This window comes from Bos indicus x Bos taurus, chromosome 9 (assembly GCF_003369695.1).
Source record: "Bos indicus x Bos taurus breed Angus x Brahman F1 hybrid chromosome 9, Bos_hybrid_MaternalHap_v2.0, whole genome shotgun sequence".
Taxonomy (NCBI): domain Eukaryota; kingdom Metazoa; phylum Chordata; class Mammalia; order Artiodactyla; family Bovidae; genus Bos; species Bos indicus x Bos taurus.
In genome coordinates, this window is record NC_040084.1 from 104,316,010 (window position 1) to 104,337,923 (window position 21,914).

Sequence of the window (21,914 nt, forward strand, 5' to 3'; positions counted from 1 at the left end):
TCCTCCCTTCTTCCCTCATCAAAAGTGATTTCCCATCACTCACTGGGACCATCTTGCATGTGGGAGAGGGATGGTTGGGTGGGGAGGTTGGGGAGGAAGGAGGTGCCCCAGAGGGCCACTGACCCAGTGTCTCCTCTCCCTCCCTGGAAAAGAAGTAATTTCCTCTCTGAGGGCACCGTGTGCTCTTCGTTCTTCAGCAGATTATGGTTTGTACTTGCCCGTGTGCATTGTCCATGGCTGCCTCCCCACCAGGCTGAGCAGGGCCTGGTCAGGGGCATTCTGTTGCACCTGGCAGATGTCTCAGCATGAATTAGTGACCGATATATGTGTTTAAAATACTACCTGTTCAGAAGTGCTTGCATTTAGCAAGGCATTCCTTGGAAAAGGATTACTCTGATGGTTGAATTTCAGACACAGAGGGAGAGCGATGGTCCCTCAAATGCCACTACACGAGCAGCTGTCTCTAAGCCCTGTCTGATGGGCAGGCGGGAGCACTTGTTTGGAGTGAGGTTTAGAATCAAAGGTGCCTTTAGCTCCACAGTCATTGACTCTCCACACCAGAGCTCCTGCAGGTGTGCAGCTGTGGACACTGGAGGTCTGAGCCAAAGCATGACACCAAATTGATGACTTCATCCCTCAAAGTTCCTCATTATGGGCAAGGTTTGGATAACAGATCTGTTGGATGCTCCCGTTCATCTGGAATGTTGGAGGGTGCCTCTTTAGGGAGTGCTTGGTCATTGTCACTCCTCCCTGTATTTATATAGTTGAGCATATGGTGTTTAGACAGCTCAGTGGCGTCATGGCCAAAACAGGGGAGAAACCCTGAAGTCACTCAGTCCTCAGCCTGTCCTTGGCTTCACGCCTGTTCTTACCACTGATTTTAACACTGTCTGTTTTTTAGTCTCCCTAGTGATAACATTAGATAAAATCATCGGGAAGCTTGATGCATTTTAAGAAATAAAAGAAACTCAAAAAGGTGCAAGAAGGCAGACTCTGTCTGCTTTCTCCCTCCCATCTCACTGGTTCGCAGCTCAGAATGGCCCACGCCTGTGGCCCTCTTTAACAGTTAATATTAACTGTCCTTTTTCCTTGTCACTTTCCCCTCATTTTCACCATGCAGACATTCCAGGAATCCAGTGGGAATTGCAGGAGGCTGATAGACTTGTGATGGACACCTTTGCAAAGCATCTGCAGGGCATCAGCTCCTCTGAGTCCTAGAGGTTGACCTAAAAAGTAATCCTTTTTTCCAAAAGATATATACAAAAAAGAAAGTTTGGGGGAATTTTCTGTTTTTTAAGGACTAAAGCCACACATAATTATAGATTAATCCAGCAATATAAAAAATGTAGGATCATAAAGACAAATATAAACTTTTTAAAGCCTGGAGAGTTGTTATCAAACTTGAAAATCCCTGTGATTGAGAGGTTATAGTTGACATTGCTTCTGTTCATTCTCTTCCCCTCCCAGTGCTCACAGACCTGCCAGATTGTGTGAGAGGAGTGGGCACTTTTGAGAGTTTGTGTGTTGGAATAATCAAGAGTTTTTAACGGGAGAAAGGTTGGACATGTAGACAGACCCACATTTTTGCTCCCAGGGGAACATTTTTTAGTTATATACAGAAGCTTTTATAAATGGTATGATGTGTCTGTCCTTTGGAAATAGCAGGAGAACAACTTTGGTTGTTATTTTTTTGTTTTCCATATAAAATGTTATAGTGTGAATAGAGAGTAAAACTAGCAAAGAACTTTCACTTGAGTTTTACTTTGCTCTTTGAACTCGGAAACCAGCAAATCGAAAGTTCAAATGAGAAAATCAAGCTTTCCTTTTAGGAATTATCAAACTCAATCTCCTCTTCTCTTTTTCTTCGTATGTAGGCGTTTAAGAAGATTATTTTATTTTAATTCAGACAAACTAGATTATTGCAAACATTTCTGCTATTTCAAAATACATACCAGATTAAATCTTTGAAAATATGTGGTACCTCAGAGAAAACTCAGCAGTGGGTACAGGACTAGAAAAGGTCAATTTTCATTTCATTTCCAAAGAAGGGCATTGCCAAGGAATGTTCCAGCTACTGTACAGTTGCAGTCATTTCACATGCTAGCAAGTATCATGCTCAAAATCCTTCAAGTTAGGCTTCAGCAGTACATGAACTGAGAACTTCCAGATGTACAAGCTGGGTTTAGAAAAGGCAGAGGAACCAGAGATCAAATTGCGAATATTTGATGGGTCATGGAGAAAGCAAGGGAGGACTGGAAAAACATCTACTTCTGCCTCATTGTCTTTTCATACTGTTCATAGGATCCTCAAGGTAAGAATGCTGAAGTGGTTTGCCATTCCCTTCTCCGGTGGACTCTGGGAGATAGTGAGGACAGGGAACCCTGGCATGCTGTAGTCCATGAGGTCACAAAATTTAACGACTGAGTGACTGAAAAACAGCAACTGCTTCATTGACTACACTAAAGCCCTTGACTGTGTAGATCACTACAAACTGGAAAATCCATCGTTCAAAGAGAAGGGAATGCCAGACCTCCTGACCTACCTCCTGAGAAACCTGTATGCAGGTCAAGAAGCCACAGTCAGAACCGGACATGGAACAACTGACTGGTCAAAATGGGGAAAGGAGTACAAAGTGACAAGGCTGTATACGTCTCCCTACTTGTTTAACTTCTCTGCAGAATACTTCATGCTAAATACCGGGCTGGATGAATCATAAGCTGGAATCAAGATTGCTGGAAGAAATAGCAACCACCTCAGATATGTAGATAATACCACTCTAATGGCAGAAAATGAAGAGGAACTAAAGATCCTTTTGATGAGGGTGAAAGAGGAGAGTGAAAAAGCTAGCTTGAAACTCTACATTCAGAAAACTAAGATCATGGCATCTGGTCCCATCCCTTCATGGCAAGTAGAAGGGGAATAAGTGGAAGCAGTGACAGGTTTTCTTTTTTGGGGCTCCCCCCGAAAATGACTGCAGCCATGAAATTAAAAGACACTTGCTCCTTGGAAAGAAAGGTATGACCAACCAAGACACCATATTAAAAAGCAGAGACATCACTTTGCTGGCAAAGGTCCAAGTCAAAGCTGTGGTTTCTCCAGCAGTCATGTACGGATGTGAGGGCTGGACCATAAAGAAAGACGAGTGCCAGAGAATTGATGCCTTTGAATTGTGGTGCTGGAGAGGACTCTCGAGAGTCCCTTGGACTGCAAGATCAAACCAGTCAGTCCCAAAGGAAATCAACTTTGAATATTCATTGGAAAGACTGATACAAAAGCTGAAGCTCCAGTACTTTGGCCACTTGATCTGAAGAGCCGACTCATTGAACCCTGATGCTGGGAACATTTGAAGGCAGAAGGAGAAGGCGGCAGCAGAGGGTGAGATGGTTAGATAGCATCACCGACTCAATGGAAATGAACTTGAGCAAACTCCTGGAGATAGTGAAGGACAGAGGCGCTTGGTGTGCTGCAGTCCAAGGGGTTGCAAGAGTCAGACTTGACTTAGTGACTGAACAACAACAACCAGAGAATGGACTAATTTTCCAGCCAAAATGCATTTATTTTAAGAAGATTTCAGGTAACACTTTGCATCTAGCTGTGGCTTTTGGAAGAAGCAGGGAGCTGTAACTGTGTCTGTGGTAGGGATAATCTGAATTAACAGAGAAAATGCTTCCAAATGAATGTCTCGGTTTGGACAGAGACCTCATTCAGACTAAAGACTTATTCTTTGCATGTTGATAGGCTGTTCTGGCCACTCTGCACTGCCTCTTCTGGCAGAAGGAGGAAACAGGCATACTGAGTGTCCCTGTCACATTCCTGCTCACCAGGGGAGTGGCAGGATGCAGAAGAGCCTGCAGACACCTGGCCTCCACTTCAGAGAAGACGCTCATTTGTGTCTCTTTTCCTGTATCCTTCCCCACCATTTCTGATAAAATTTTGTTTAGGGAATGAAAATTAAGGTTAGCGGTTCCAATTGAACTTTCATCTTCTGGCTAGCTAATTTTATTTGAAAGATAAGAGTTTCCTATTCAAGCCTCTGTAAGTAAATAGCTGTAAGTGCTATAGTGTATGCAGCAAATTTCACTCTTGTTCTGGTCAGTTAAACTCATCAGGTGTTCAGTTAATCATTTTAAAAGCAAAAGCTTTTCTTAGTTTGTTAATTAAGAAATACTTTGGAATTAATATGCACCTAACTGCCAGTTCAGTTCAGTCGCTCAGTTGTATTTGACTCTTTGCGACCCCATGGACTGCAGCACGCCAGGCCTCCCTGGCCATCACCAGCTCCCAGAGCTTTCTCAAACTCATGTCCATCAAGTTGGTGATGCCATCCAACCATTTCATCCTCTGTCATTCCTTTCTCTTCCTGCCTTCAATCTTTCCCAGAATCAAGATCTTTTCTAATAAGTCAGCTCATCAGTGGCCAGAGTATTGGAGCTTCAGCTTCAGCATCAGTCCTTCCAAAGAATATTCAGGACTGATCTCCTTTAGGATGGACTGGTTGGATCTCCTTGCAGTCCAAGGGACTCTCAAGAGTCTTTTTCAACACCATGGTTCAAAGCATCAGTTCTTCCGTACTCAACTTCCTTTATGGTCCAACTCTCACACCCATGCATGACTACTGGAAAAACCATAGCTTTGACTAGACAGACCTTTGTTGGCAAAATAATGTCTCTGCTTTTTAATATGCTGTCTAGGTTGGTCATAACTTTCCTTCCAAGGAGCAAGTGTCTTTTAATTTTAATGGCTACAGTCACCATCTGCAGTGATTTTGGAGTCCAAGAAAATAAACCCTCTGTTGTCCAAGTTATGGAGAAGAGAGGGAATTTGGCATCAGTGCTCGTCTGCATAATGAGGAAAGAGGGGGTTGGGTTGATGTGCTGGTCTAAATTTTGAGAGAAGAGCTCCTGGTGTTGGTGCTGGTCTTAAGCCTGTTTTCTCTTAGGCCTGCTGCTCCTGTTGGACTCATCTCCATGGGCAGTGCCATCCTCCTGGATTGTAGCTGGGCAGATAATGCTAAGGTGCCTTGCCTAACTCAGTGGAACTATGAGCCATGCCATGTAGGGCCACCCAAGATGGACAGGTCATAGTGGAGAGTTCTGACTAAATGTAGTCCACTGGAGAAGGGAATGGCAAACCACTTCAGTATTCTTGCCTTGAGAACCCCATGAAAAGGCAAAAAGATTTGACACTGAAAGATGAACTCCCCTGGTTAGTAGGTGCCCAAAATGCAACTGGGGAAGAGTGGAGAAATAGATCCAGAAAGAATGAAGAGGCTGAGCCAAAGCAAAAACAATGCCCAGTTGTAGATGTGACTGGTGATAGAAGTACCAGCTCCAAAACTGTAGAGAACAATACTTCATAGGAACCTGGAATGTTAGGTCCATAAATCAAGGTAAATTGAAAGTGGTCAAACAGGAGATGGCCAGAGTGAACATCAACATTTTAGGAATTGGTGAACTAAAATGGACCAGAATGGGTGAATTTCATTCAGATGACCATTATATCTACTACTGTGGGCAAGAATCCTTTAGAAGAAATGGAATAGCCCTCATAGTCAACAAGAGTCCCAAACAGTACTTAGGGGCAGTCTCAAAAATGACAGAATGATCTCTGTTCGTTTCCAAGGCAAAGCATTCAATAGCACAGTAATCCAAGTCTATGCCCCAACCACTAATGTCAAAGAAGCCAAAGTTGAATGGTTCTGTGAAGACCTACAAAACCTTCTAGCTGCTAAGTCACTTCAGTCATGTCCAATTCTGTGTGACCCCATAGATGGCAGTCCACCAGGCTCCGCCACCCCTGGGATTCTCCAGGCAAGAACACTGGAGTGAGTTGCCATTTCCTTCTCCAATGCATGAAAGTGAAAAGTGAAAGTGAAGTCGCTCAGTCGTGTCCGACCCTCAGTGACCCCATGGACTGCAGCCTTCCAGGCTCCTCCGTCCATGGGATTTTCCAGGCAAGAGTCCTGGAGTGGGTTGCCATTGCTTTCTCCGACAAAACCTTCTAGAACTAACACCAAAAAAGAGATGTCCTTTTCATCATAGGGGACTGGAATGCAAAAGTAGGGAGTCAAGAGATACCTGGAGTAATAGGCAAGTTTGACCTTGGAGTATGGGCAAAATGAAGCAGGGCAAAGGCTAACAGAGTTTTGCCAAGAGAACGCACTGGTCAGAGCAAACACCCTCTTCCAACAACACAGGATACAACTCTGCACATGGACATCACAAGATGGTCAATACAGAAATCTGATTGTTTATATTCTTTGCAACCGAAGATGGAGAAGCTCTATACAGTCAGCAGAAACAAGAACGGGAACTGACTGTGGCTCAGATTATGAGCTCCTTATAGTAAAATTCAGGCTTTAATTGAAGAAAGTAGGGAAAACCACTAGACCATTCAAGTATGACCTAAATTAAATCCCTTATGATTATACAGAGGAAGTAGCAAATAGATTTAAGGTATTAGGTCTGATAGATAGAATGGACAGAGGTTTGTAACATTGTACAGGAGGTGGTGATCAAAACCATCCCCAAGAAGAAAAAAATGAAAAAAGGCAAAATGGTTGTTTGTGGAGGTCTTACGGATAGCTAAGAAAAGAAGAGAAGTGAAAGGCAAAGGAGAAAAAGGAAAGATACATCCATCTGAATGCTGAGTTCCAAAGAATAGCAAGGAGAGATAAGAAAGGCTTCCTAAGTGGTCAATGCAAAGAAATAGAGAAAAACAATAGAATGGGAAAGACTAGAGATATCATCAGAAAATTAGAGATACCAAGGGAACACTTCATGCAAAGATGGGCACAATAAAGGACAAAAATGGCATGGACCTAACAGAAGCAGAAGATATTAAGAATAGGAGGCAAGAATACATAGAAGAACTATACAAAAATGGATCTTCATGACCCAGATAACCATGATGGTGTGGTCACTCACCTCGAGCCAGACATCCTGGAGTGTGAAGTCAAGTGGGCCTTAGGAAACATCACTACAAACCAAGGTAGTGGAGATGATGGAATTCCAACTGACCTATTTCAAATCCTACAAGATGATGCTGTGAAAGGGCTGCAGCAAATTTGGAAAACTCAGCAGTGGCCACAGGACTGGAAAAGGTCAGTTTTCATTCTTATCCCAAAGAAAGGCAATGCCAAAGAATGTTCAAACTACCACACAATTGCACTCATTTCACATGTTAGCAAAGTAATGGTCAAAATTCTCCAAACGAGGCTTCAATATTAGGTTAACCAAGAACTTCCAAATGTTCAAGCTGGATTTAGAAATGGCAGAGGAACCAGGGATCAAATTGCCAGCATCCATTGGACCATAGAAAAAGCAAGAGAATTCCAGAAAAACATCTACCTCTCCTTCATTGACTATGTTAAAACCTTTAGCTGTTTTGGGTCATAGCAATCTGTGCAAAATTCTTAGAGAGATGGGAATATCATACCGCTTTACCTGCCTCCTGAGAAATCTGTATTCAGGTCAAGAAGCAACTGTTAGAACTGAGCATGGAACAAAGGACTGATTCAAAATTGGAAAAGGAGTATGTCATGGTTGTATATTGTCACCTTGCTTATGTAACTTATATGCAGAGTACATCATGAGAAATGCTGGACTGGATGAAGCACAAGTTGGAATCAAATTGCTGGGAGAAATATCAATAACCTCAGATATACAGATGACACCACCCTTGTCACAGAAAGCAAAGAGGAACTAAAGAGCCTCTTGATGAAAGTTAAAGAGGAGAGTGAAAAAGTTGGCTTAAAACTCAGCATTCAAAAAACAAAGATCATGGCATCCAGTCCCATCACTTTCTCGCAAATAGATGGGGGAACAATGGAAACAGTGACAGACTTTATTTTCTTTTGCTCTAAAATCACTGCAGATGCTGACTGCAGCCATGAAATTAAAAATGCTTTCTCCTTGGAAGAAAAGCTATGACCAACCTAGACAGCATAATAAAAAGCAGAGACATTACTTAGCTGACAAAGGTCTGTCTAGTCAAAACTATGGTTTTTCTAGTAGTCATGTATTGATGTGAGAGTTGGACCATAAAGGCAGCTGAGCGCTGAAGAATTGATGCTTTTGAACTGTGGTGTTGGAAAAGATTCTTGAGGGTTCCTTGGACTGCAAGGAGATCAAACCAGTTAACCCTAAAGGAAATCAGTCCTGAATATTCATTGGGAGGACTGATGCTAAAGCTGAAGCTCCAATACTTTGGCCACCTGATGTGAAGAACTGACTCATTAGAAAAGACCCTGATGCTGGGAAAGATTGAAGGCAGGAGGAGAAGGGGACGACACAGGATGAGATGGTTGGATGGCATCACAGACTCAATGGACATGAGTTTGAGCAAGCTTCTGGAGTTGGTGATGGACAGGGAGGCCTGTGGTGCTGTAGTCCATGAGGTCTCAAGGCGTCGGACACGACTGATCGACTGAACTGAGATGATGCTGTGTGTCTCTTGGAATGTTGGTCCAAAGACTGCTTCCCTCGGTCCTAACAGAGGGGAGCTAGGAGGACTGTTGGGTGTGTGTAGATAAGGGCACCAGTGCCCACCGTGAACCTCTCTCTCTGTCTTTTGTGTGTCACTTAAAGCTCTGAGACATTGGCTCTGAACCTCTGTGCTGTGAACAATCTTAGATAAAAGGTGGTCATTTCCATGTGGTGTCAGATGTGGTTTTGTGAATGTTTTAGTGATTCCCAAGGAGTCATTTGGCAGGATAGGTCCCTTAATAGCAGTGGTTGAGTGGGAGTACAGAACCTAGTAAGGTTTGTCTCTTGGCATGAGCAGGGCAGCATTCACTCAGTTGGCTATTTTTTAATGTAATGAAAACCTTGGCCAAGAGGATTACATAGAAATTGGGTTGTTTTGTTTTTAACAACATTAAGAATACTCAGATCTTCTTTTTTAAAATTTTTTCTGTGTGTATGAAATTTAGGCTAAGATGAACTTGCTCCTAAACCTGCAGTTAATGAGCATTTGCTCTGGGCCTTGTGTTTTATGGAGAATGGTTTTTGCTCTAGGGAGCTCAGTTTTCCGGGACTCCAGCCAGAGTGCTGCCTGAGTGGGGCGCAGTGGTTGGGGAGCGTGGGAGGCTCAGCTGAGAGGGAGGGAAGGGGGGCTCGCCAAGTGTGGGCACAGGAGGTGGCGTCTGCGGTGGGCTGGGGGAGTGGTGGAGGGGAGTGGGGGCAGAGCAGAGTGTGGCCCAAACGTAGAGGTGAGAAAGGGCGAGGTGAGCTGCGGCTGAGTGGGGCACGGCAGCTGACTGGGCCACCTGAGCTTCCGTAGCAGTTAGTAATCTAGCAACAGACAGAAGTGCCTTTATTCTAGATTATTCCTACCAGCTTTCTGATTCGTCTGACATAACACTAGACTTAATAGTTGCGTAAAGTAGTGAATTTAAGAGCAGAAAGGACTGTCATATTTCTGCTCCCTGAATGTTCTCTGGGACGGTAGGAGGGTGATGGGGAAGGAAAGCAGGATGCTGCAGGAGCCGTCTCAGTGGTGACTGAGAGGTCACCTCTGCCCTCAGTGATCACCTATCCAGGTTGTCCTGCCACCCACCACCCAAGGTCATCATTCTGGTGGGACTGGATGGACGACCATCCGATCAGAGGGTAGGAGATCCACTGCTGGATGCCCGAGGCCCCTTGGTGACCTTGGATGTGAGAACTCACTGTGCTCACCGGCGTGGAATTGGTCCTGCCGAGGTGGCTCTCGTGCAGTGTGGTGATGGACTGGTACGCACGTCCACTGATGCAGCTGTCTTTACTCAGGTGGTTCCAGCACCGGCCCCGCTGTCAAGGAGTGGTTTGTGTACTCCGGGAACCCACTGAGGCAGCCGGACCTCGTCAGGCCGCTGCAGATGAACATTCCAGGTACAGACTGCTGCTAAATCGCTTCAGTCGTGTCCGACTCTGTGCGACCCCAGAGATGGTAGCCGACCAGGCTCCTCCGTCCCTGGGATTCTCCAGGCAAGAGCACTGGAGTGGGCTGCCGTTTCCTTCTCCAATACATGAAAGTGAAAAGTGAAAGTGAAGTCGCTCAGTCGTGTCCGACTCCTAGCGACCCCATGGACAGCAGCCCACCAGGCTCCTCCATCCATGGGATTTTCCAGGCAAGAGAACTAGAACTAGAATGGGTTGCCATTGCCTTCTCCACCAGGTACAGACAGCCTTGATTAAATGTCAGAGTTGTTTACCACATGATGCAATAATGATCTCTGTGGAAACATACTTTTCCAGAACTGCACACACACTGATTTTCATTTCTACCGTGGGTCCAGGAGTGGTTCTAATACAACAGAGGAAAGGGCATTATACAGACCTCTCCAGGCCCAGTCTTCTGAACCACCCTGCCTCACTCCCCTGCCTGCTGCCCAAGGTCCACGCCAGGGGGAGAAGGAAACCAGGACCCCCTTCAGCTGCATTCTTGCTGCTCTGCTTGGGGCGATTCTTTCTTGCTTCCACGATTGAAAGTGGGCTTGATGAATTGGGAAGAGGAGGTGAAGGAAGGTGTTCAACTGTAAAAGTAAGTTTTTTTCAAGGGCCAGTAGGAGGGGAGGAGAAAACAGAGTTCTCCTAAAAATTAGTCGAAGTAAATTCTTCCTGTGGGTTCTTAGTATCTGGAGAAGGCCAAGCGTGTTCGACTGTAGGAGACAGGGTTCTACACACAGACCCTTGAAGAGAGGACAGAGTTTTGGGCTTATTTTAGTGGCCTTTCTTATTGTTTCACAAAACAAATACTTTCCAAAATTTTTATATTCCATTTTTATATGCTTTAAATTCTCTCAAGTCACTATTGTGTGTTCTGTCACTCAAGCCTATAATTTACCAAGTAAGAAACATTGTGAAACATGTTTCTTATAAATGGAATTGTACAAGGAGAGAAGTTGAGGGAATATTTCCTAATTCTCTCAGTTGATAAGTGATATACTCAAACCTAAATATTAGTATTTTAGTATTTCAAACCTAAAGGTACTTATCACAAAAACAATTTAAGAATGACACATTTTACAGCAAGAAGTACTTTTAAAGAATACCCAAAATCATTTCCCAGAAATGTTTTAATATATATATGTAATTTTCATTTTATAGTATCGTTCCAGAAATAATGTAGAAAGGGAATATTTGGCCTTTCATTATTATATTACGAGTTAATTTTAGAGGCCCTCAATATAAGGTTTTAATAAACTCTAAAGTTCGCTTAGTTGTTGGAGAGACTGTTTCTGAGGCTTGTGGGCACGTGCTCCTTGGCATTGCTGAGCGGCAGGTGTGTGCGTGCTGCACACTGGGACTGCACACGGGGCCTGTGCTTCCAGAAGGAGCGGGAGCCCCGCCCACCCGCGGAGGGCGGGCGTGCGTCTGCCGTCTCTAGGACCCTGGAAGTGGGGCCTGGAACTCGTGTTGCAGGTGATTCAGATGAATGACTGTTCACATTTATGTTAATAACAATACAAAATGATAGGATTTTTATATATAAGTCTTCTGTATATCCATGAGGAAAAATGCCAGATGGTTTTTATTTTAGACTCATTTGGAAGCTGGATCATCCAGGTGCCTATCTCATGGTTTTCCAGCACCCTGACAACGTGTATGTTAAGAGCAGTGGACTCCTGCTGCTTGATCCTCACCTTCTGCAGGCCCTCAGAAGGGTGTACCTGGAAATTTGGCTTTCTTTCCCCCGACCTGCCCCTCACAGGGTCCCTGCGTCTGTGCATCATCCTCAGCCGCCTCCCTTACTGACACGCTGCATTTTGTGCAGCAAGTCTTGACCACACAGCAGGCAGGCATCTGACATAGCTTTTTATCTCCCAAACTGGATATTCTTCTTTAGGCAACATGTAGGTGATTTTTTCTGTCTTCACAGAGCCTCGTTTTGGTCATTTTAAGCATATCCTTATTTTATAAACCTCGGAAAGCTGATTGCACACATCTAATTGGTAGTTTGTCCATCTGGAATGATTTTTAAAGCATTCAAGAATCTGAGAGTAAGCTTAGTATTTCTTGGCTGTATAAAGACGTGACTCCCCAGCACCTTGCAGATCTTCTTTTATAAAATGAAACAAGTTGTCATTCACAGAAATTTCCTCCTTCGCAGTCCCTCTGGGCAGCACTCTTGGGACTTGCTCATTTCTGAGAAGCTCTTGAGACTTTCCTGTCCGTGAATTCACACAGAAGCCTTTGCCAAGTGAAGACATAATTTGACTTTTGAAGCTGATACGTTTCAGGAGCAATGCAAATAGGACCTATAGATAAAATCTCAGCTGCCCATGGAACTCTGGGTGAAGTGTGGGGGCCACCCTTGATCCTTTCTGGCAGAGTCATGCAATTTTCTCATACTGTGAAATGTTTTCATTTTGCTGTTTTTGACTATTTAAAAATGTGAAAATCATTCATTCATAATTTCTGCATATAAAACCAAGGAAAATGTATCTTGCACAATTTTGGCAGCTGTTTCTTTTGCACAGTGTACTTTGAAAACCACTAGTCCAGGAAAATAAGAGAGCCGACTACCAGAGTAGACCAGTGGTGTTCTTGCCAAGCACCCCGTCACAGTCGCGTCTGTCTCACTCCCTCGGACAGCACAGCTGAGCACAGGAAGAGAAAGCCCCCCCTTTCCTGCACAGTATAGCTGTTTAAAGAAAGAGGAATGTTTTCAATGAAATACATATATGCTGACCTTTTAGGATTTCTGCTTGTTTAAACCAGGAAGCTCTGTTAATGTTTACTTTCCAGTTGCTTTAAGTGTAAAAGCCCAGGGAAGTCAGCAAGGAAAGAGGTCAGTGCCCTTTACTTCTTTACTTTGTTTCTGAGAAGCGTCTTACAACTTGCTAGGACAAAGAATCATGGTAAATGGACTTTTTTTTTTTTTTTTAAACTAGGGGGAACGCCTAGTTTGAGACAGCTGTGGCTGAGCCAAGAGCCAGGAATCCAGGCCCAGCGCTTGGACACACTGCTGGCCTGCTTTGACCTGTCATCCTCACGAGAAGAACTGCAGGCAGTTGAGCGCCCCTTTCAGGCGCTGTGCTGCCTCCTGGTCTACCTGTTCGTGCAGGTAACCTCTCTCCTGGCCGTGGCTGCTGCAGTCACCCCTCGCTTCTGGCCCTTGACTTTTGTGGGGTATGGTGGTCTGGGGTGTTGCTGAGGGCTGGTCCCCTGCCCCGTCTCTGCCCAGTGTCTGTTTCATAGAAAGTGAGGTCTCTGTGTGGCCGTACATTTGAGGAGCCCTGTTGGCTGCCGGCATAGAAGTGGGCTCTGCACCTCCCTGTGATAGAAGCTTGAGGTGTCTGCCAGGTCCAGGCCGTGGTGCACTTTGCTCACGACGGCCCAGCTTTGTGGAGCGTGGGCTGTCCTGTGTCCCTGTTTGGATGGTGGTTGCCACAAACACGGGGCAGGTAAGCCACCCTCAGTGGGGGTTAATTTACTGCCTCTTCACTGGTTCCACACACACCAGGACGAACTTTCATTTTGAGTAGAACTTTCCTTTATTTGCACCAGACTCAGCAAAGTATAAATCAGTAAATGATCACAGGATTATTTAATGTTTAAATGAAAAATACATTTCTTTTGCTACTTTTACTAAATGTGCATGCATGTATTATCAGTTAATGCTTTCTTTCCCTTGTTTATGAATCTGCAGGTGGCTAAGGTGGACACAGTGGGGGTTGGGAGCTGGTCGATGACCAGTGGCTGAGTTTTCTCCTCCAGGAGAATAAGCGGTTTCTTCTCAGGACTGTGTGTGAATATATGGATAGTGATATTTGGATATGGATATATCCTTGGATAGCCTTGTGTTAGCACTCTTAGGACTACATTTTGCATTTCTTTTTCCAGCAGGAGAGAGAGGTCCTTGAGCCCATTCGTAGTCAGTTGACACAGCTCTGCTTTCTTGTCAGCTGTGCAAGTGACTGTTGGCTATGAAAATCTACTTCCAGAAGGAAAATATCCCAAATCACAGAATAGTCACTTTACATCCCACGTATTTATATACACCTGAGGCTAGACAAGTATCAGAAGGAAAATTTCCACTTTTACCTTCTTAGTACTAGTAATTACCTTTAAATGAAATCTTTTTAGTATAAGTCAGCATGAGATAGACTCATTGTTGGTTGACTTTAAAGGATACATTCAAATTAGAACTTTTAAAATAGAAAACAAATCAATGCATCAGTGTTATCCCTTAGATTAAAAGGTACTATACTGTGTTGCCGGAGAAGGCATTGGCAACCCACTCTAGTACTCTTGCCTGGAGAATCCCGTGGACGGAGGAGCCTGGTAGGCTGCAGTCCATGGGGTCTCTAAGAGTCAGATACGACTTAGCGACTTCACTTTGACTTTTCACTTTCATGCATTGGAGAAGGAAATGGCAACCCACTCCAGTATTCTTGCCTGGAGAATCCCAGGGACAGGGGAGCCTCATGGGCTGCCGTCTGTGGGGTCGCACAGAGTCGGACACGACTGAAGCACTTAGCAGCATACTGTGTTGTTATCCATAAGGATAACTATTCTCTCTTTAGATTAATAACTATAATCTCTTTAGATTAATAAGGCTAAAATGGTATACTTTTGTATGCTGCTGCTAAGTCACTTCAGTCATGTCCGACTCTGTGTGACCCCATAGACGGCAGCCCACCAGGCTCCACCGTCCCTCAGATTCTCCAGGCAAGAACACTGGAGTGGGGTGCCATTTCTTCCTAGTTAAATTAGGTGCCACACAGGATGAATGCATACTGTTTAGTGCACACAGCATACAAAGAAACAAAGCCCTCGTTTGCTGACTGTTGGGCCCTAACTTGGTTAGCTCATTTTCACTTGGAGTCCAGCCTCCAAGTTAACATGTTATTAGAGGCTAATTTGAGAAACTTTTCCGGAAGGGTAATTTTGCATCATAGAAAGTTTGCATATTTTTTATAATCATGGTAGAGCAAATACTTTATCATAATAATCTCTACTATGTGAAGTTTTTAAAAAATTGGTATTACTAAGAATCTTGTCTCCTCTGATATGTTATCAGTTGAGTTCAGTTCAGTTGTTCAGTTGTGTCCGACTCTTTGTGACCCCCTGGACTGCAGCACACCAGGCCTCCCTGTCCATCACCAACTTCTGGGGTTCACCCAAACCCATGTCCATTGAGTCATTGATGCCATCCAACCATCTTATTCCTCTGTTGCCCCCTTCTCCTCCTGCCCTCAATCTTTCCCAGCATCAGGGTCTTTTTAAATGAGCCAGCTCTTCACATCAGGTGGCCAAAGTATTGGAGTTTCAGCTTCAACATCAGTCCTTCCAGTGAACACTCAGGACTGATCTCCTTTAGGATGGACTGGTTGGATCTCCTTGCAGTCCAAGGAACTCTCAAGAGTCTTCTCTAACACCACAGTTCAAAAGCATCAGTCCTTTGGCACTCAGCTTTCTTTATAGTCCAACTCTCACATCCATACATCACTACTGGAAAAACCATAGTTTTGACTAGATGGACCTTTGTTAGCAAAGTAATGTCTGCTTTTTAATAAGCTGTCTAGGTTGGTCATAACTTTCCTACCAAGGAGTAAGCGTAGATTTGCTAATTACAAAGATGGTGGCAGAGTATGAAATCGATAAACTGAAAAAGTATGATTTTTTTTTTTTTTTTGCTACATTGTTGGCATGCGGGATCTTAGCTCCCCAACCAGGGATCAAAGCCATGTCCCCTGCAGGGGTAGCACAGAGTCTTAACCACTGGATCACCAGGGAAGTCCAAGAGTGATTCTTTTTTTGTAGGCTGGTTTTTTAAAATCAGCTTTCTGCAAAAGATGCCAACAAACCTGTCTAAGATAGAGGTGAGGGCTTATGAGTTTAAAACAACATATTCTCTGCTTGGTCTTGCTTTTGTAGGTTGAGATCTTTTTTCTTGGTCATGAGTGCTGTGCATTTGTAGATTTCTTGCTTTTTCTGCAACATAATTATAGCTTCATTTATACAAAGGCAACTTTGTATAAAGTTGGAGTAAAGGTAGAGATGGATGGTGACATTTGGTGGCTGAGCCCCTGACCCTGCGAGGAGGGTGTGGAGGTGCTGCTGTGGCCGGGCCCCACCCATCTGTGTGCTCCGCCGCCTCATTCCCAGGCTCTGTCTCTCTTTGTCTCTGTCTCTCCTTGCTTCTCACTCACACTTTGGTTGGACTTTTTGATTTCACAAAGGATGGGAGGAGTTGCACATTTGGGGAATCCTGGTTTCTAATACGGAGAAGGCAGTGGCACCCCACTCCAGTACTCTTGCCTGGAAAATCCCATGAACGGAGGAGCCTGGTGGGCTGCAGTCCATGGGGTCGCTAAGAGTCAGACATGACTGAGCGACTTCACTTTCACTTTTCACTTTCATGCATTGGAGAAGGAAATGGCAACCCACTCCAGTGTTCTTGCCTGGAGAATCCCAGGGACGGGGGAGCCTGGTGGGCTGCCGTCTATGGGGTCGCACAGAGTCAGACATGACTGAAGCGACTTAGCAGCAGCAGCAGCAGCAGGTTTCTTATAAATGGGGATCCAAAGACACAGTTGACATCTGGGGCTCGCAAGCGTGGGTGTTTGTCTCAGCTCTGATCACCCTAGCTCAGGCTAGCTGTGGGTGCCTTCTGTCTGCAAACCCCACAGTTGTCAGCTCTGGAAATTTGTGTTAACCCTTGATGACCTACATTGCTCCAAGGCTCAGATTTGGCCATAGCTCAGGCTTCCCATCGGAGAAGGCAATGGCACCCCATTCCAGTACTCTTGCCTAGAAAATCCCGTGGACAGAGGAGCCTGGTAGGTTGCAGTCCATGGTGTCGCTAAGAGTCGGACACTACCGAACGACTTCACTTTCACTTTTCACTTTCATGCATTGGAGAGGGAAATGGCAACCCACTCCAGTGTTCTTGCCTGGAGAATCCCAGGGACGGGGGGAGCCTGGTGGGCTGCCGTCTATGGGGTCGCACAGAGTCAGACACGACTGAAGTGACTTAGCAGCAGCAGGCTTCCCACAGGCGTTCTGGAGTGTTCTGCCTTGCTCATGAGTACCAGGCTCTGCTGCCCAGCTTGGCTCTGGTTGACATGGAGATTTATACACCAGGGACTGGATAGGGGGAGAAAAGACCCCGCCCACCTCCAGGGATGTCTCTTCTGCCCTTGGTGTGAGTGTGTGTATATGAGAGTGTGTGTGCTCTGCTGCCCCAGACGTGTGTGTGTGTGCTCTGTTGTCCTGGGTGTGTGCGTGTGTGTATATGCTCATGCGTGTGCTCTGCTGCACTAGGTGTGTGTGTGTGTATGCTCTACCATCCTGGGTATGTGCATGTGTGTGTATGGTCATGTGTATGTTCTGCTTCCCTAGGCGTGTGTGTGTATGCTCTGCTGTCCTGGGTGTGTGCATGTGTGTATATGCTCATGTGTGTGCTCTGCTGTCCTGGGGGTGTGTGTGGGTGTGTGTATGAGAGTGTGTGTGCATGTGTGTGTATGGTCATGTGTATGTTCTGCTGCCCCAGGCATGTGTGTGTGCACACACATATGTGCACATGCACTCTGCTGTGCCTGTGTGTGTGTTTTGCTGCCCCGAGCATGTTGCCTCCCGCATTGTGTGTGTGTGTGTGTGTGTGCACATGCGTGCTTGGCTGTTCATGTAAGAGTGTGGGTGCCTTGCTGCCCCAGGGAGGTATGTTTGCTTTGCTGCTCTGAGCATGCACGCATGTATGTGTATGCACACATGTGCTGTCCAGAGCCTTTGTGTGTGCTTTGCATGTTTGTGTGTGTGTACTTGGGCACATGCTATCCTGTGTGTGTATATGTGCGCACTTTGCTGCCCTGAGCATGCGCACATGTGCATGTATCTGTGTATGTATATATACGTGTACATGTGCTGTCCTGTGTAGGTGTGTATTTTGCTGCCATGACCGTGTACACACGTGTGTGTGTACATGTGCATGTGCTGTCATCTGTGTGTGCACTTGCTGCCCTGAGCATGTATGCATGTGTGTGTATTGTGTGTGTGTGTACATGTGCATGCACCACACGTGTGTGTATTGTGTGTGAGTACATGTGCATGCACTGCCCTCTGTTGCCCTGAGTATGCACACATGGTGTGGGTGCACATGCACGTGTGCGTGTTTGTATGTGTGCATGTGTGTGCACGCAGTACATGCACACATGCTGTCCCGTGTGCGTGCACTTTGTATGCATGCATGTATGTGTATGTGTGTGTGTACATGTGTGTGTGTGTGTGTGTGCACATTGTCCTCTGCACATTGCTACCCTGAGTGTGCATGCGTGTATGTGTTTGTGTGTATGTGCATGCACTTTTGCTGCCCTGGGCACGCATGCGTGTGTGAGTGTATATGTGCACACATTGGTGTGTGTGCTTTGCTGCTCTGAGCGTGTATGCACGTGTGTGTGTGTGCATTTGTACATGCGCACATGCAGCCCTGTGTGTGTGTGCCCTTTGCTGCTGAGTGTGTGTGCACATGTGTGTATGTGCACGTGCTGTCCTGTGCCTGTGTTCTCCCAGGGCTGATGCTGGCTCTCTTTCCATGCAGGTGGACACTCTCTGTCTGGAGGATTTGCACGCCTTCATTGCGCAGGCCCTGTGCCTCCAAGGAAAGCCCACCATGGAGCTTGCGGACTTGCAGGTACTGATTGTCACCACCCTGAGGACAGCGCACCTGGCCACAGGGGTGACACACTTGCTAGCATTCTGTAAACTTGGTTGGTGTTTCACAGGAAAGGCTCCATGGCTCCCTCTGTAGCTGGGAAGTTTGCCTTCTGGTCCCCTTGGCCCTTTCGGCCCTCCTCCTCCCTCCCTCTGGCAACTCTGTTCTTTGTGTCTGTGAGTTTGTGTTTTTTTGGTTTTGTTTCCAAATTCTACATAGAAGTGAAAGCGTGTCATTTGTCTTTCTCTGACTTATTTCCCATAGCATCATGCCCTCAATTCATGTAGTCACAAGTAACAAGGTTTTATTCTTTTTTTATGTTCCATCGTGTGTGTGTGTGTGTGTGTGTGTGTGTGTGCACAGTGTGTGTGCACACACACACTCATTGATGGACACTTAGGTTGGCCTGCTTGTCCTGGCTGTTGTAAATAGTGCTGCAGTGAACACGGGAGTGCATATCTCCTCAAGGTAGTATTTTCATTTTTTGCAGATAAATCCCAGGAGTGGAATTGCTGGATCATATAGTATTTCTGCTTTTAATTTTTAAGAGCCTCCATACTGTTTTCCACAATGACCTCACCAATTTATATTCCCACCAACAGTGCATAAGGCTCCCCTTTTCTTCATATCCTCTCCAGCATTTGTTATTTCTTATCATTTTGATAATGGCCATTCTGACAGATCTGAGGTGATAGCTCACTGTGGTTTTGATCTGCATTTCTCTGATGATTAGCAGTGTTGAACATCTTTTCATTTGCTTGTTGGCCATCTACATATTTTCTTTGGAACAAGGTCTTTTCGGATCTTCTGCTGAATATAAATCAGATTGTTCTGTTTTTTGGTTGTTGAGTTGTATGAGGTATTTATGTATTTTGAATATTTCCCCCTTATCAGACAAATGTTTTGCAAATAATTTCTCCCATTCAGTGTGTTTTCTTCTCATTTTGTTGCTGGTTAACTTTGCTCTGCAGAAGCCCTTCTTTCCTTTTCTCCTTTTCATTTTTATGAGGTATAGTTGATGTACAATATTATATAAGTTACAGGTATACACCACAGTGATTCACAGTTTTAAAGGTTATACTCCATTTATAGTTTTTACAGTTACTGTAAAATACTGGCTTTATTTCCTGTGTTGTACAATATATCCTTGTCGCCTATTTATTTTTGTATGTAGTAGTTCGTATCTTTTTTTTTTTTTTATCTTTTAATCTGCAGAAGTATTTTAGCTTGAGGTATCTTCACTTGTTTCTTTTACAAACCCCATCCGATAGGTTGTGGTGTGTGTCCTGGGTTGGGCGGCTGGGCATCCCAAGACACCATGCCCCACTCGCTCTCCTTGGGGGAGCCTGTTCCTCAGCCCCTGCCCTGTGGAATGCTCGCTCCCAGGCCGGCTGGGCAGCAAAGCCCACACAGCCCGTGCAGAGCCTCTTCCCAGCTCCAGGGCTGGAGGCAGAGCTCGCTGGCTGCCTGGTCCTGCTGCTCTGAGCTCAGAGCTCCATGTGCTCCTGCCCCTTCCTTCTGCTCAGAGTCGTCACACTTGGGGCAGATCTGAGGCATCTCAGGCTTTCCCAGGGGTGGGGCCTTTGAAACTCAGAGGCCAGAACTCAACAGGTTTGCCTTTCCCTGCCCTGTGTGCTTGTTGATGGCGCCAAGTCTTAGGTGACTAAAGAGAGGGGAGGAGGGTGGGATTACAGTTAGTGCTTCAGGTTTGATCTTCCTACGTCTCTTGTAAAGATTTGCCTTTTGCCATCCTTTGAGTCCTGGGTCCTTTCTGCAACTCTGTGTTTATAAACTTAATGGTAGATCTCATGGTGGTCTTGGCCCTGGATCACCCTTCCTTCTGACTGGGGCACGTGTGGCTGGAAGAGCTGCCTGGGATGAGGTGATGGAGGAGGTGAGTTCCGCTCTGAAGCCCTAGGACGCTGTGTATGTTCAGGTGACTGAGTCAGAGCCGGGCTGAGGAGGTGGTCAGGACAGCGGGCTTCACGCCCCAGGATGTGCGTGGGCTCTGCTGCTGAGGGGATGGTCAGGATGATGGGCTTCACGCCCCAGGACGTGCGTGGGCTCTGCTGCTGAGGGGATGGTCAGGACGATGGGCTTCATGCCCCAGGACGTACGTGGGCTCTGCTGCTCCCAGAGTCATTTCCTCTTTCATGTAATTTTTCATGAGGAAGATGCTCGGCTTCAGGCCAAGCTGCACGCTCTCTTTCCTGTGTTCCTGGGTTCTTTCTGTAAGCTGGCAGACACTCCAGTAGAAGTTGTTTTTTCTGTTTATTATCCGGGGTCCTCCATTCTGAACCTCAGACATGGGTCAGGACTAAGTTGGAAGTCGTGTGTGTTCAGAGGCTGCCTCCTCAGTGTCCTGGCGCCACGAGGCTGCAGATAAGACAGTTACGGTTGGGAGGCCTGTCAGTCCTGGTAGACCCAGCTGGCCTGAGACAGCCACTGACTTTGGCTGGGGGGAGATTTTGTTGCTGCGCATGGTGAGTTCAGAAAACTTGCAGTTGTTTCCGCTGGGACTGTGGTATTTTAGTGATCTTTTAGGGTGCAGCAGCCAGCCCAATCCTATGACAGGCAAACCTTGCCAGTGTGTCTCTTACTTCATTTTACCCTCTCCTCTTGTTCCTCGTAAGTATCCATTTAAATTCTAGGAGTGTATTTCAACACAGTTTGCATTTCCCTGGCTTAAAGGTGAAGCATAAAAGTGACCTTGGATGGGAACAGACCGCGCAGAGGAGAGCTGCTTTTTGTTTTGCTCGCTGGGGGCAGGAGCCGCGTAACAAGTGCTTGCCCGCCCAGGCCTCGGAGTTCTCATCACAGCGTCGGCCCTTCATGGAGGCGCCGTGCTCGCCAGGCCCAGCCCTGCCCTGGCGCCTTGTGAGGAGGAAGAGACTTCTGGATGTGCTCCTGCTGGGCTCCTTGTTAAACCAAACCTCGATCTGATTTCTTTTTTCCTCTGAGACAGATCAGAAGATGGTAGATTTCCCCACACAGCCTTCACATGTCAATTATTTACATGTGAACCCAACAGCTATTTTTAAAGTACCCACTGTGGGGCACTCCTGCAGTGAGCTGGCTGGCACGTTTGCCCTGCCGTGTTCTCACAGGCTCGTGTGTCAGACAGACGTGGGCGAGTTACTCTCTACTCACAGTCACGTGGCTCGGTGCCCACCACGTCATGTCCAGGCCCTCGGCACAGACGCGGGCTCTGCTCCCCTGGCTCCCGTCTTCCTCCCCTACACGCTCGTCACGTGTCACACAGATGAGCCTGT

The 21,914-nt window shown here is 45.9% G+C and overlaps 1 protein-coding gene across 6 annotated transcripts in view; it reads left to right on the forward strand.

Moving 5' to 3' along the window:
- FAM120B (family with sequence similarity 120B) overlaps positions 1 to 21,914 on the forward strand; it is a 97,340-nt gene that overhangs the window by 26,850 nt on the left and 48,576 nt on the right. For all 6 annotated transcript variants that reach the window (XR_003512732.1, XM_027552121.1, XM_027552119.1 and 3 more), the window contains exons 4-6: positions 9,771 to 9,872; positions 12,878 to 13,050; positions 18,529 to 18,621. Coding sequence is in view for 5 of the 6 variants with exons in the window: in XM_027552121.1 (XP_027407922.1) it covers positions 9,771 to 9,872; positions 12,878 to 13,050; positions 18,529 to 18,621 (368 nt within the window). In the remaining variant the exon portion in view is untranslated. The remainder of the gene's footprint in view (positions 1 to 9,770; positions 9,873 to 12,877; positions 13,051 to 18,528; positions 18,622 to 21,914) is intronic.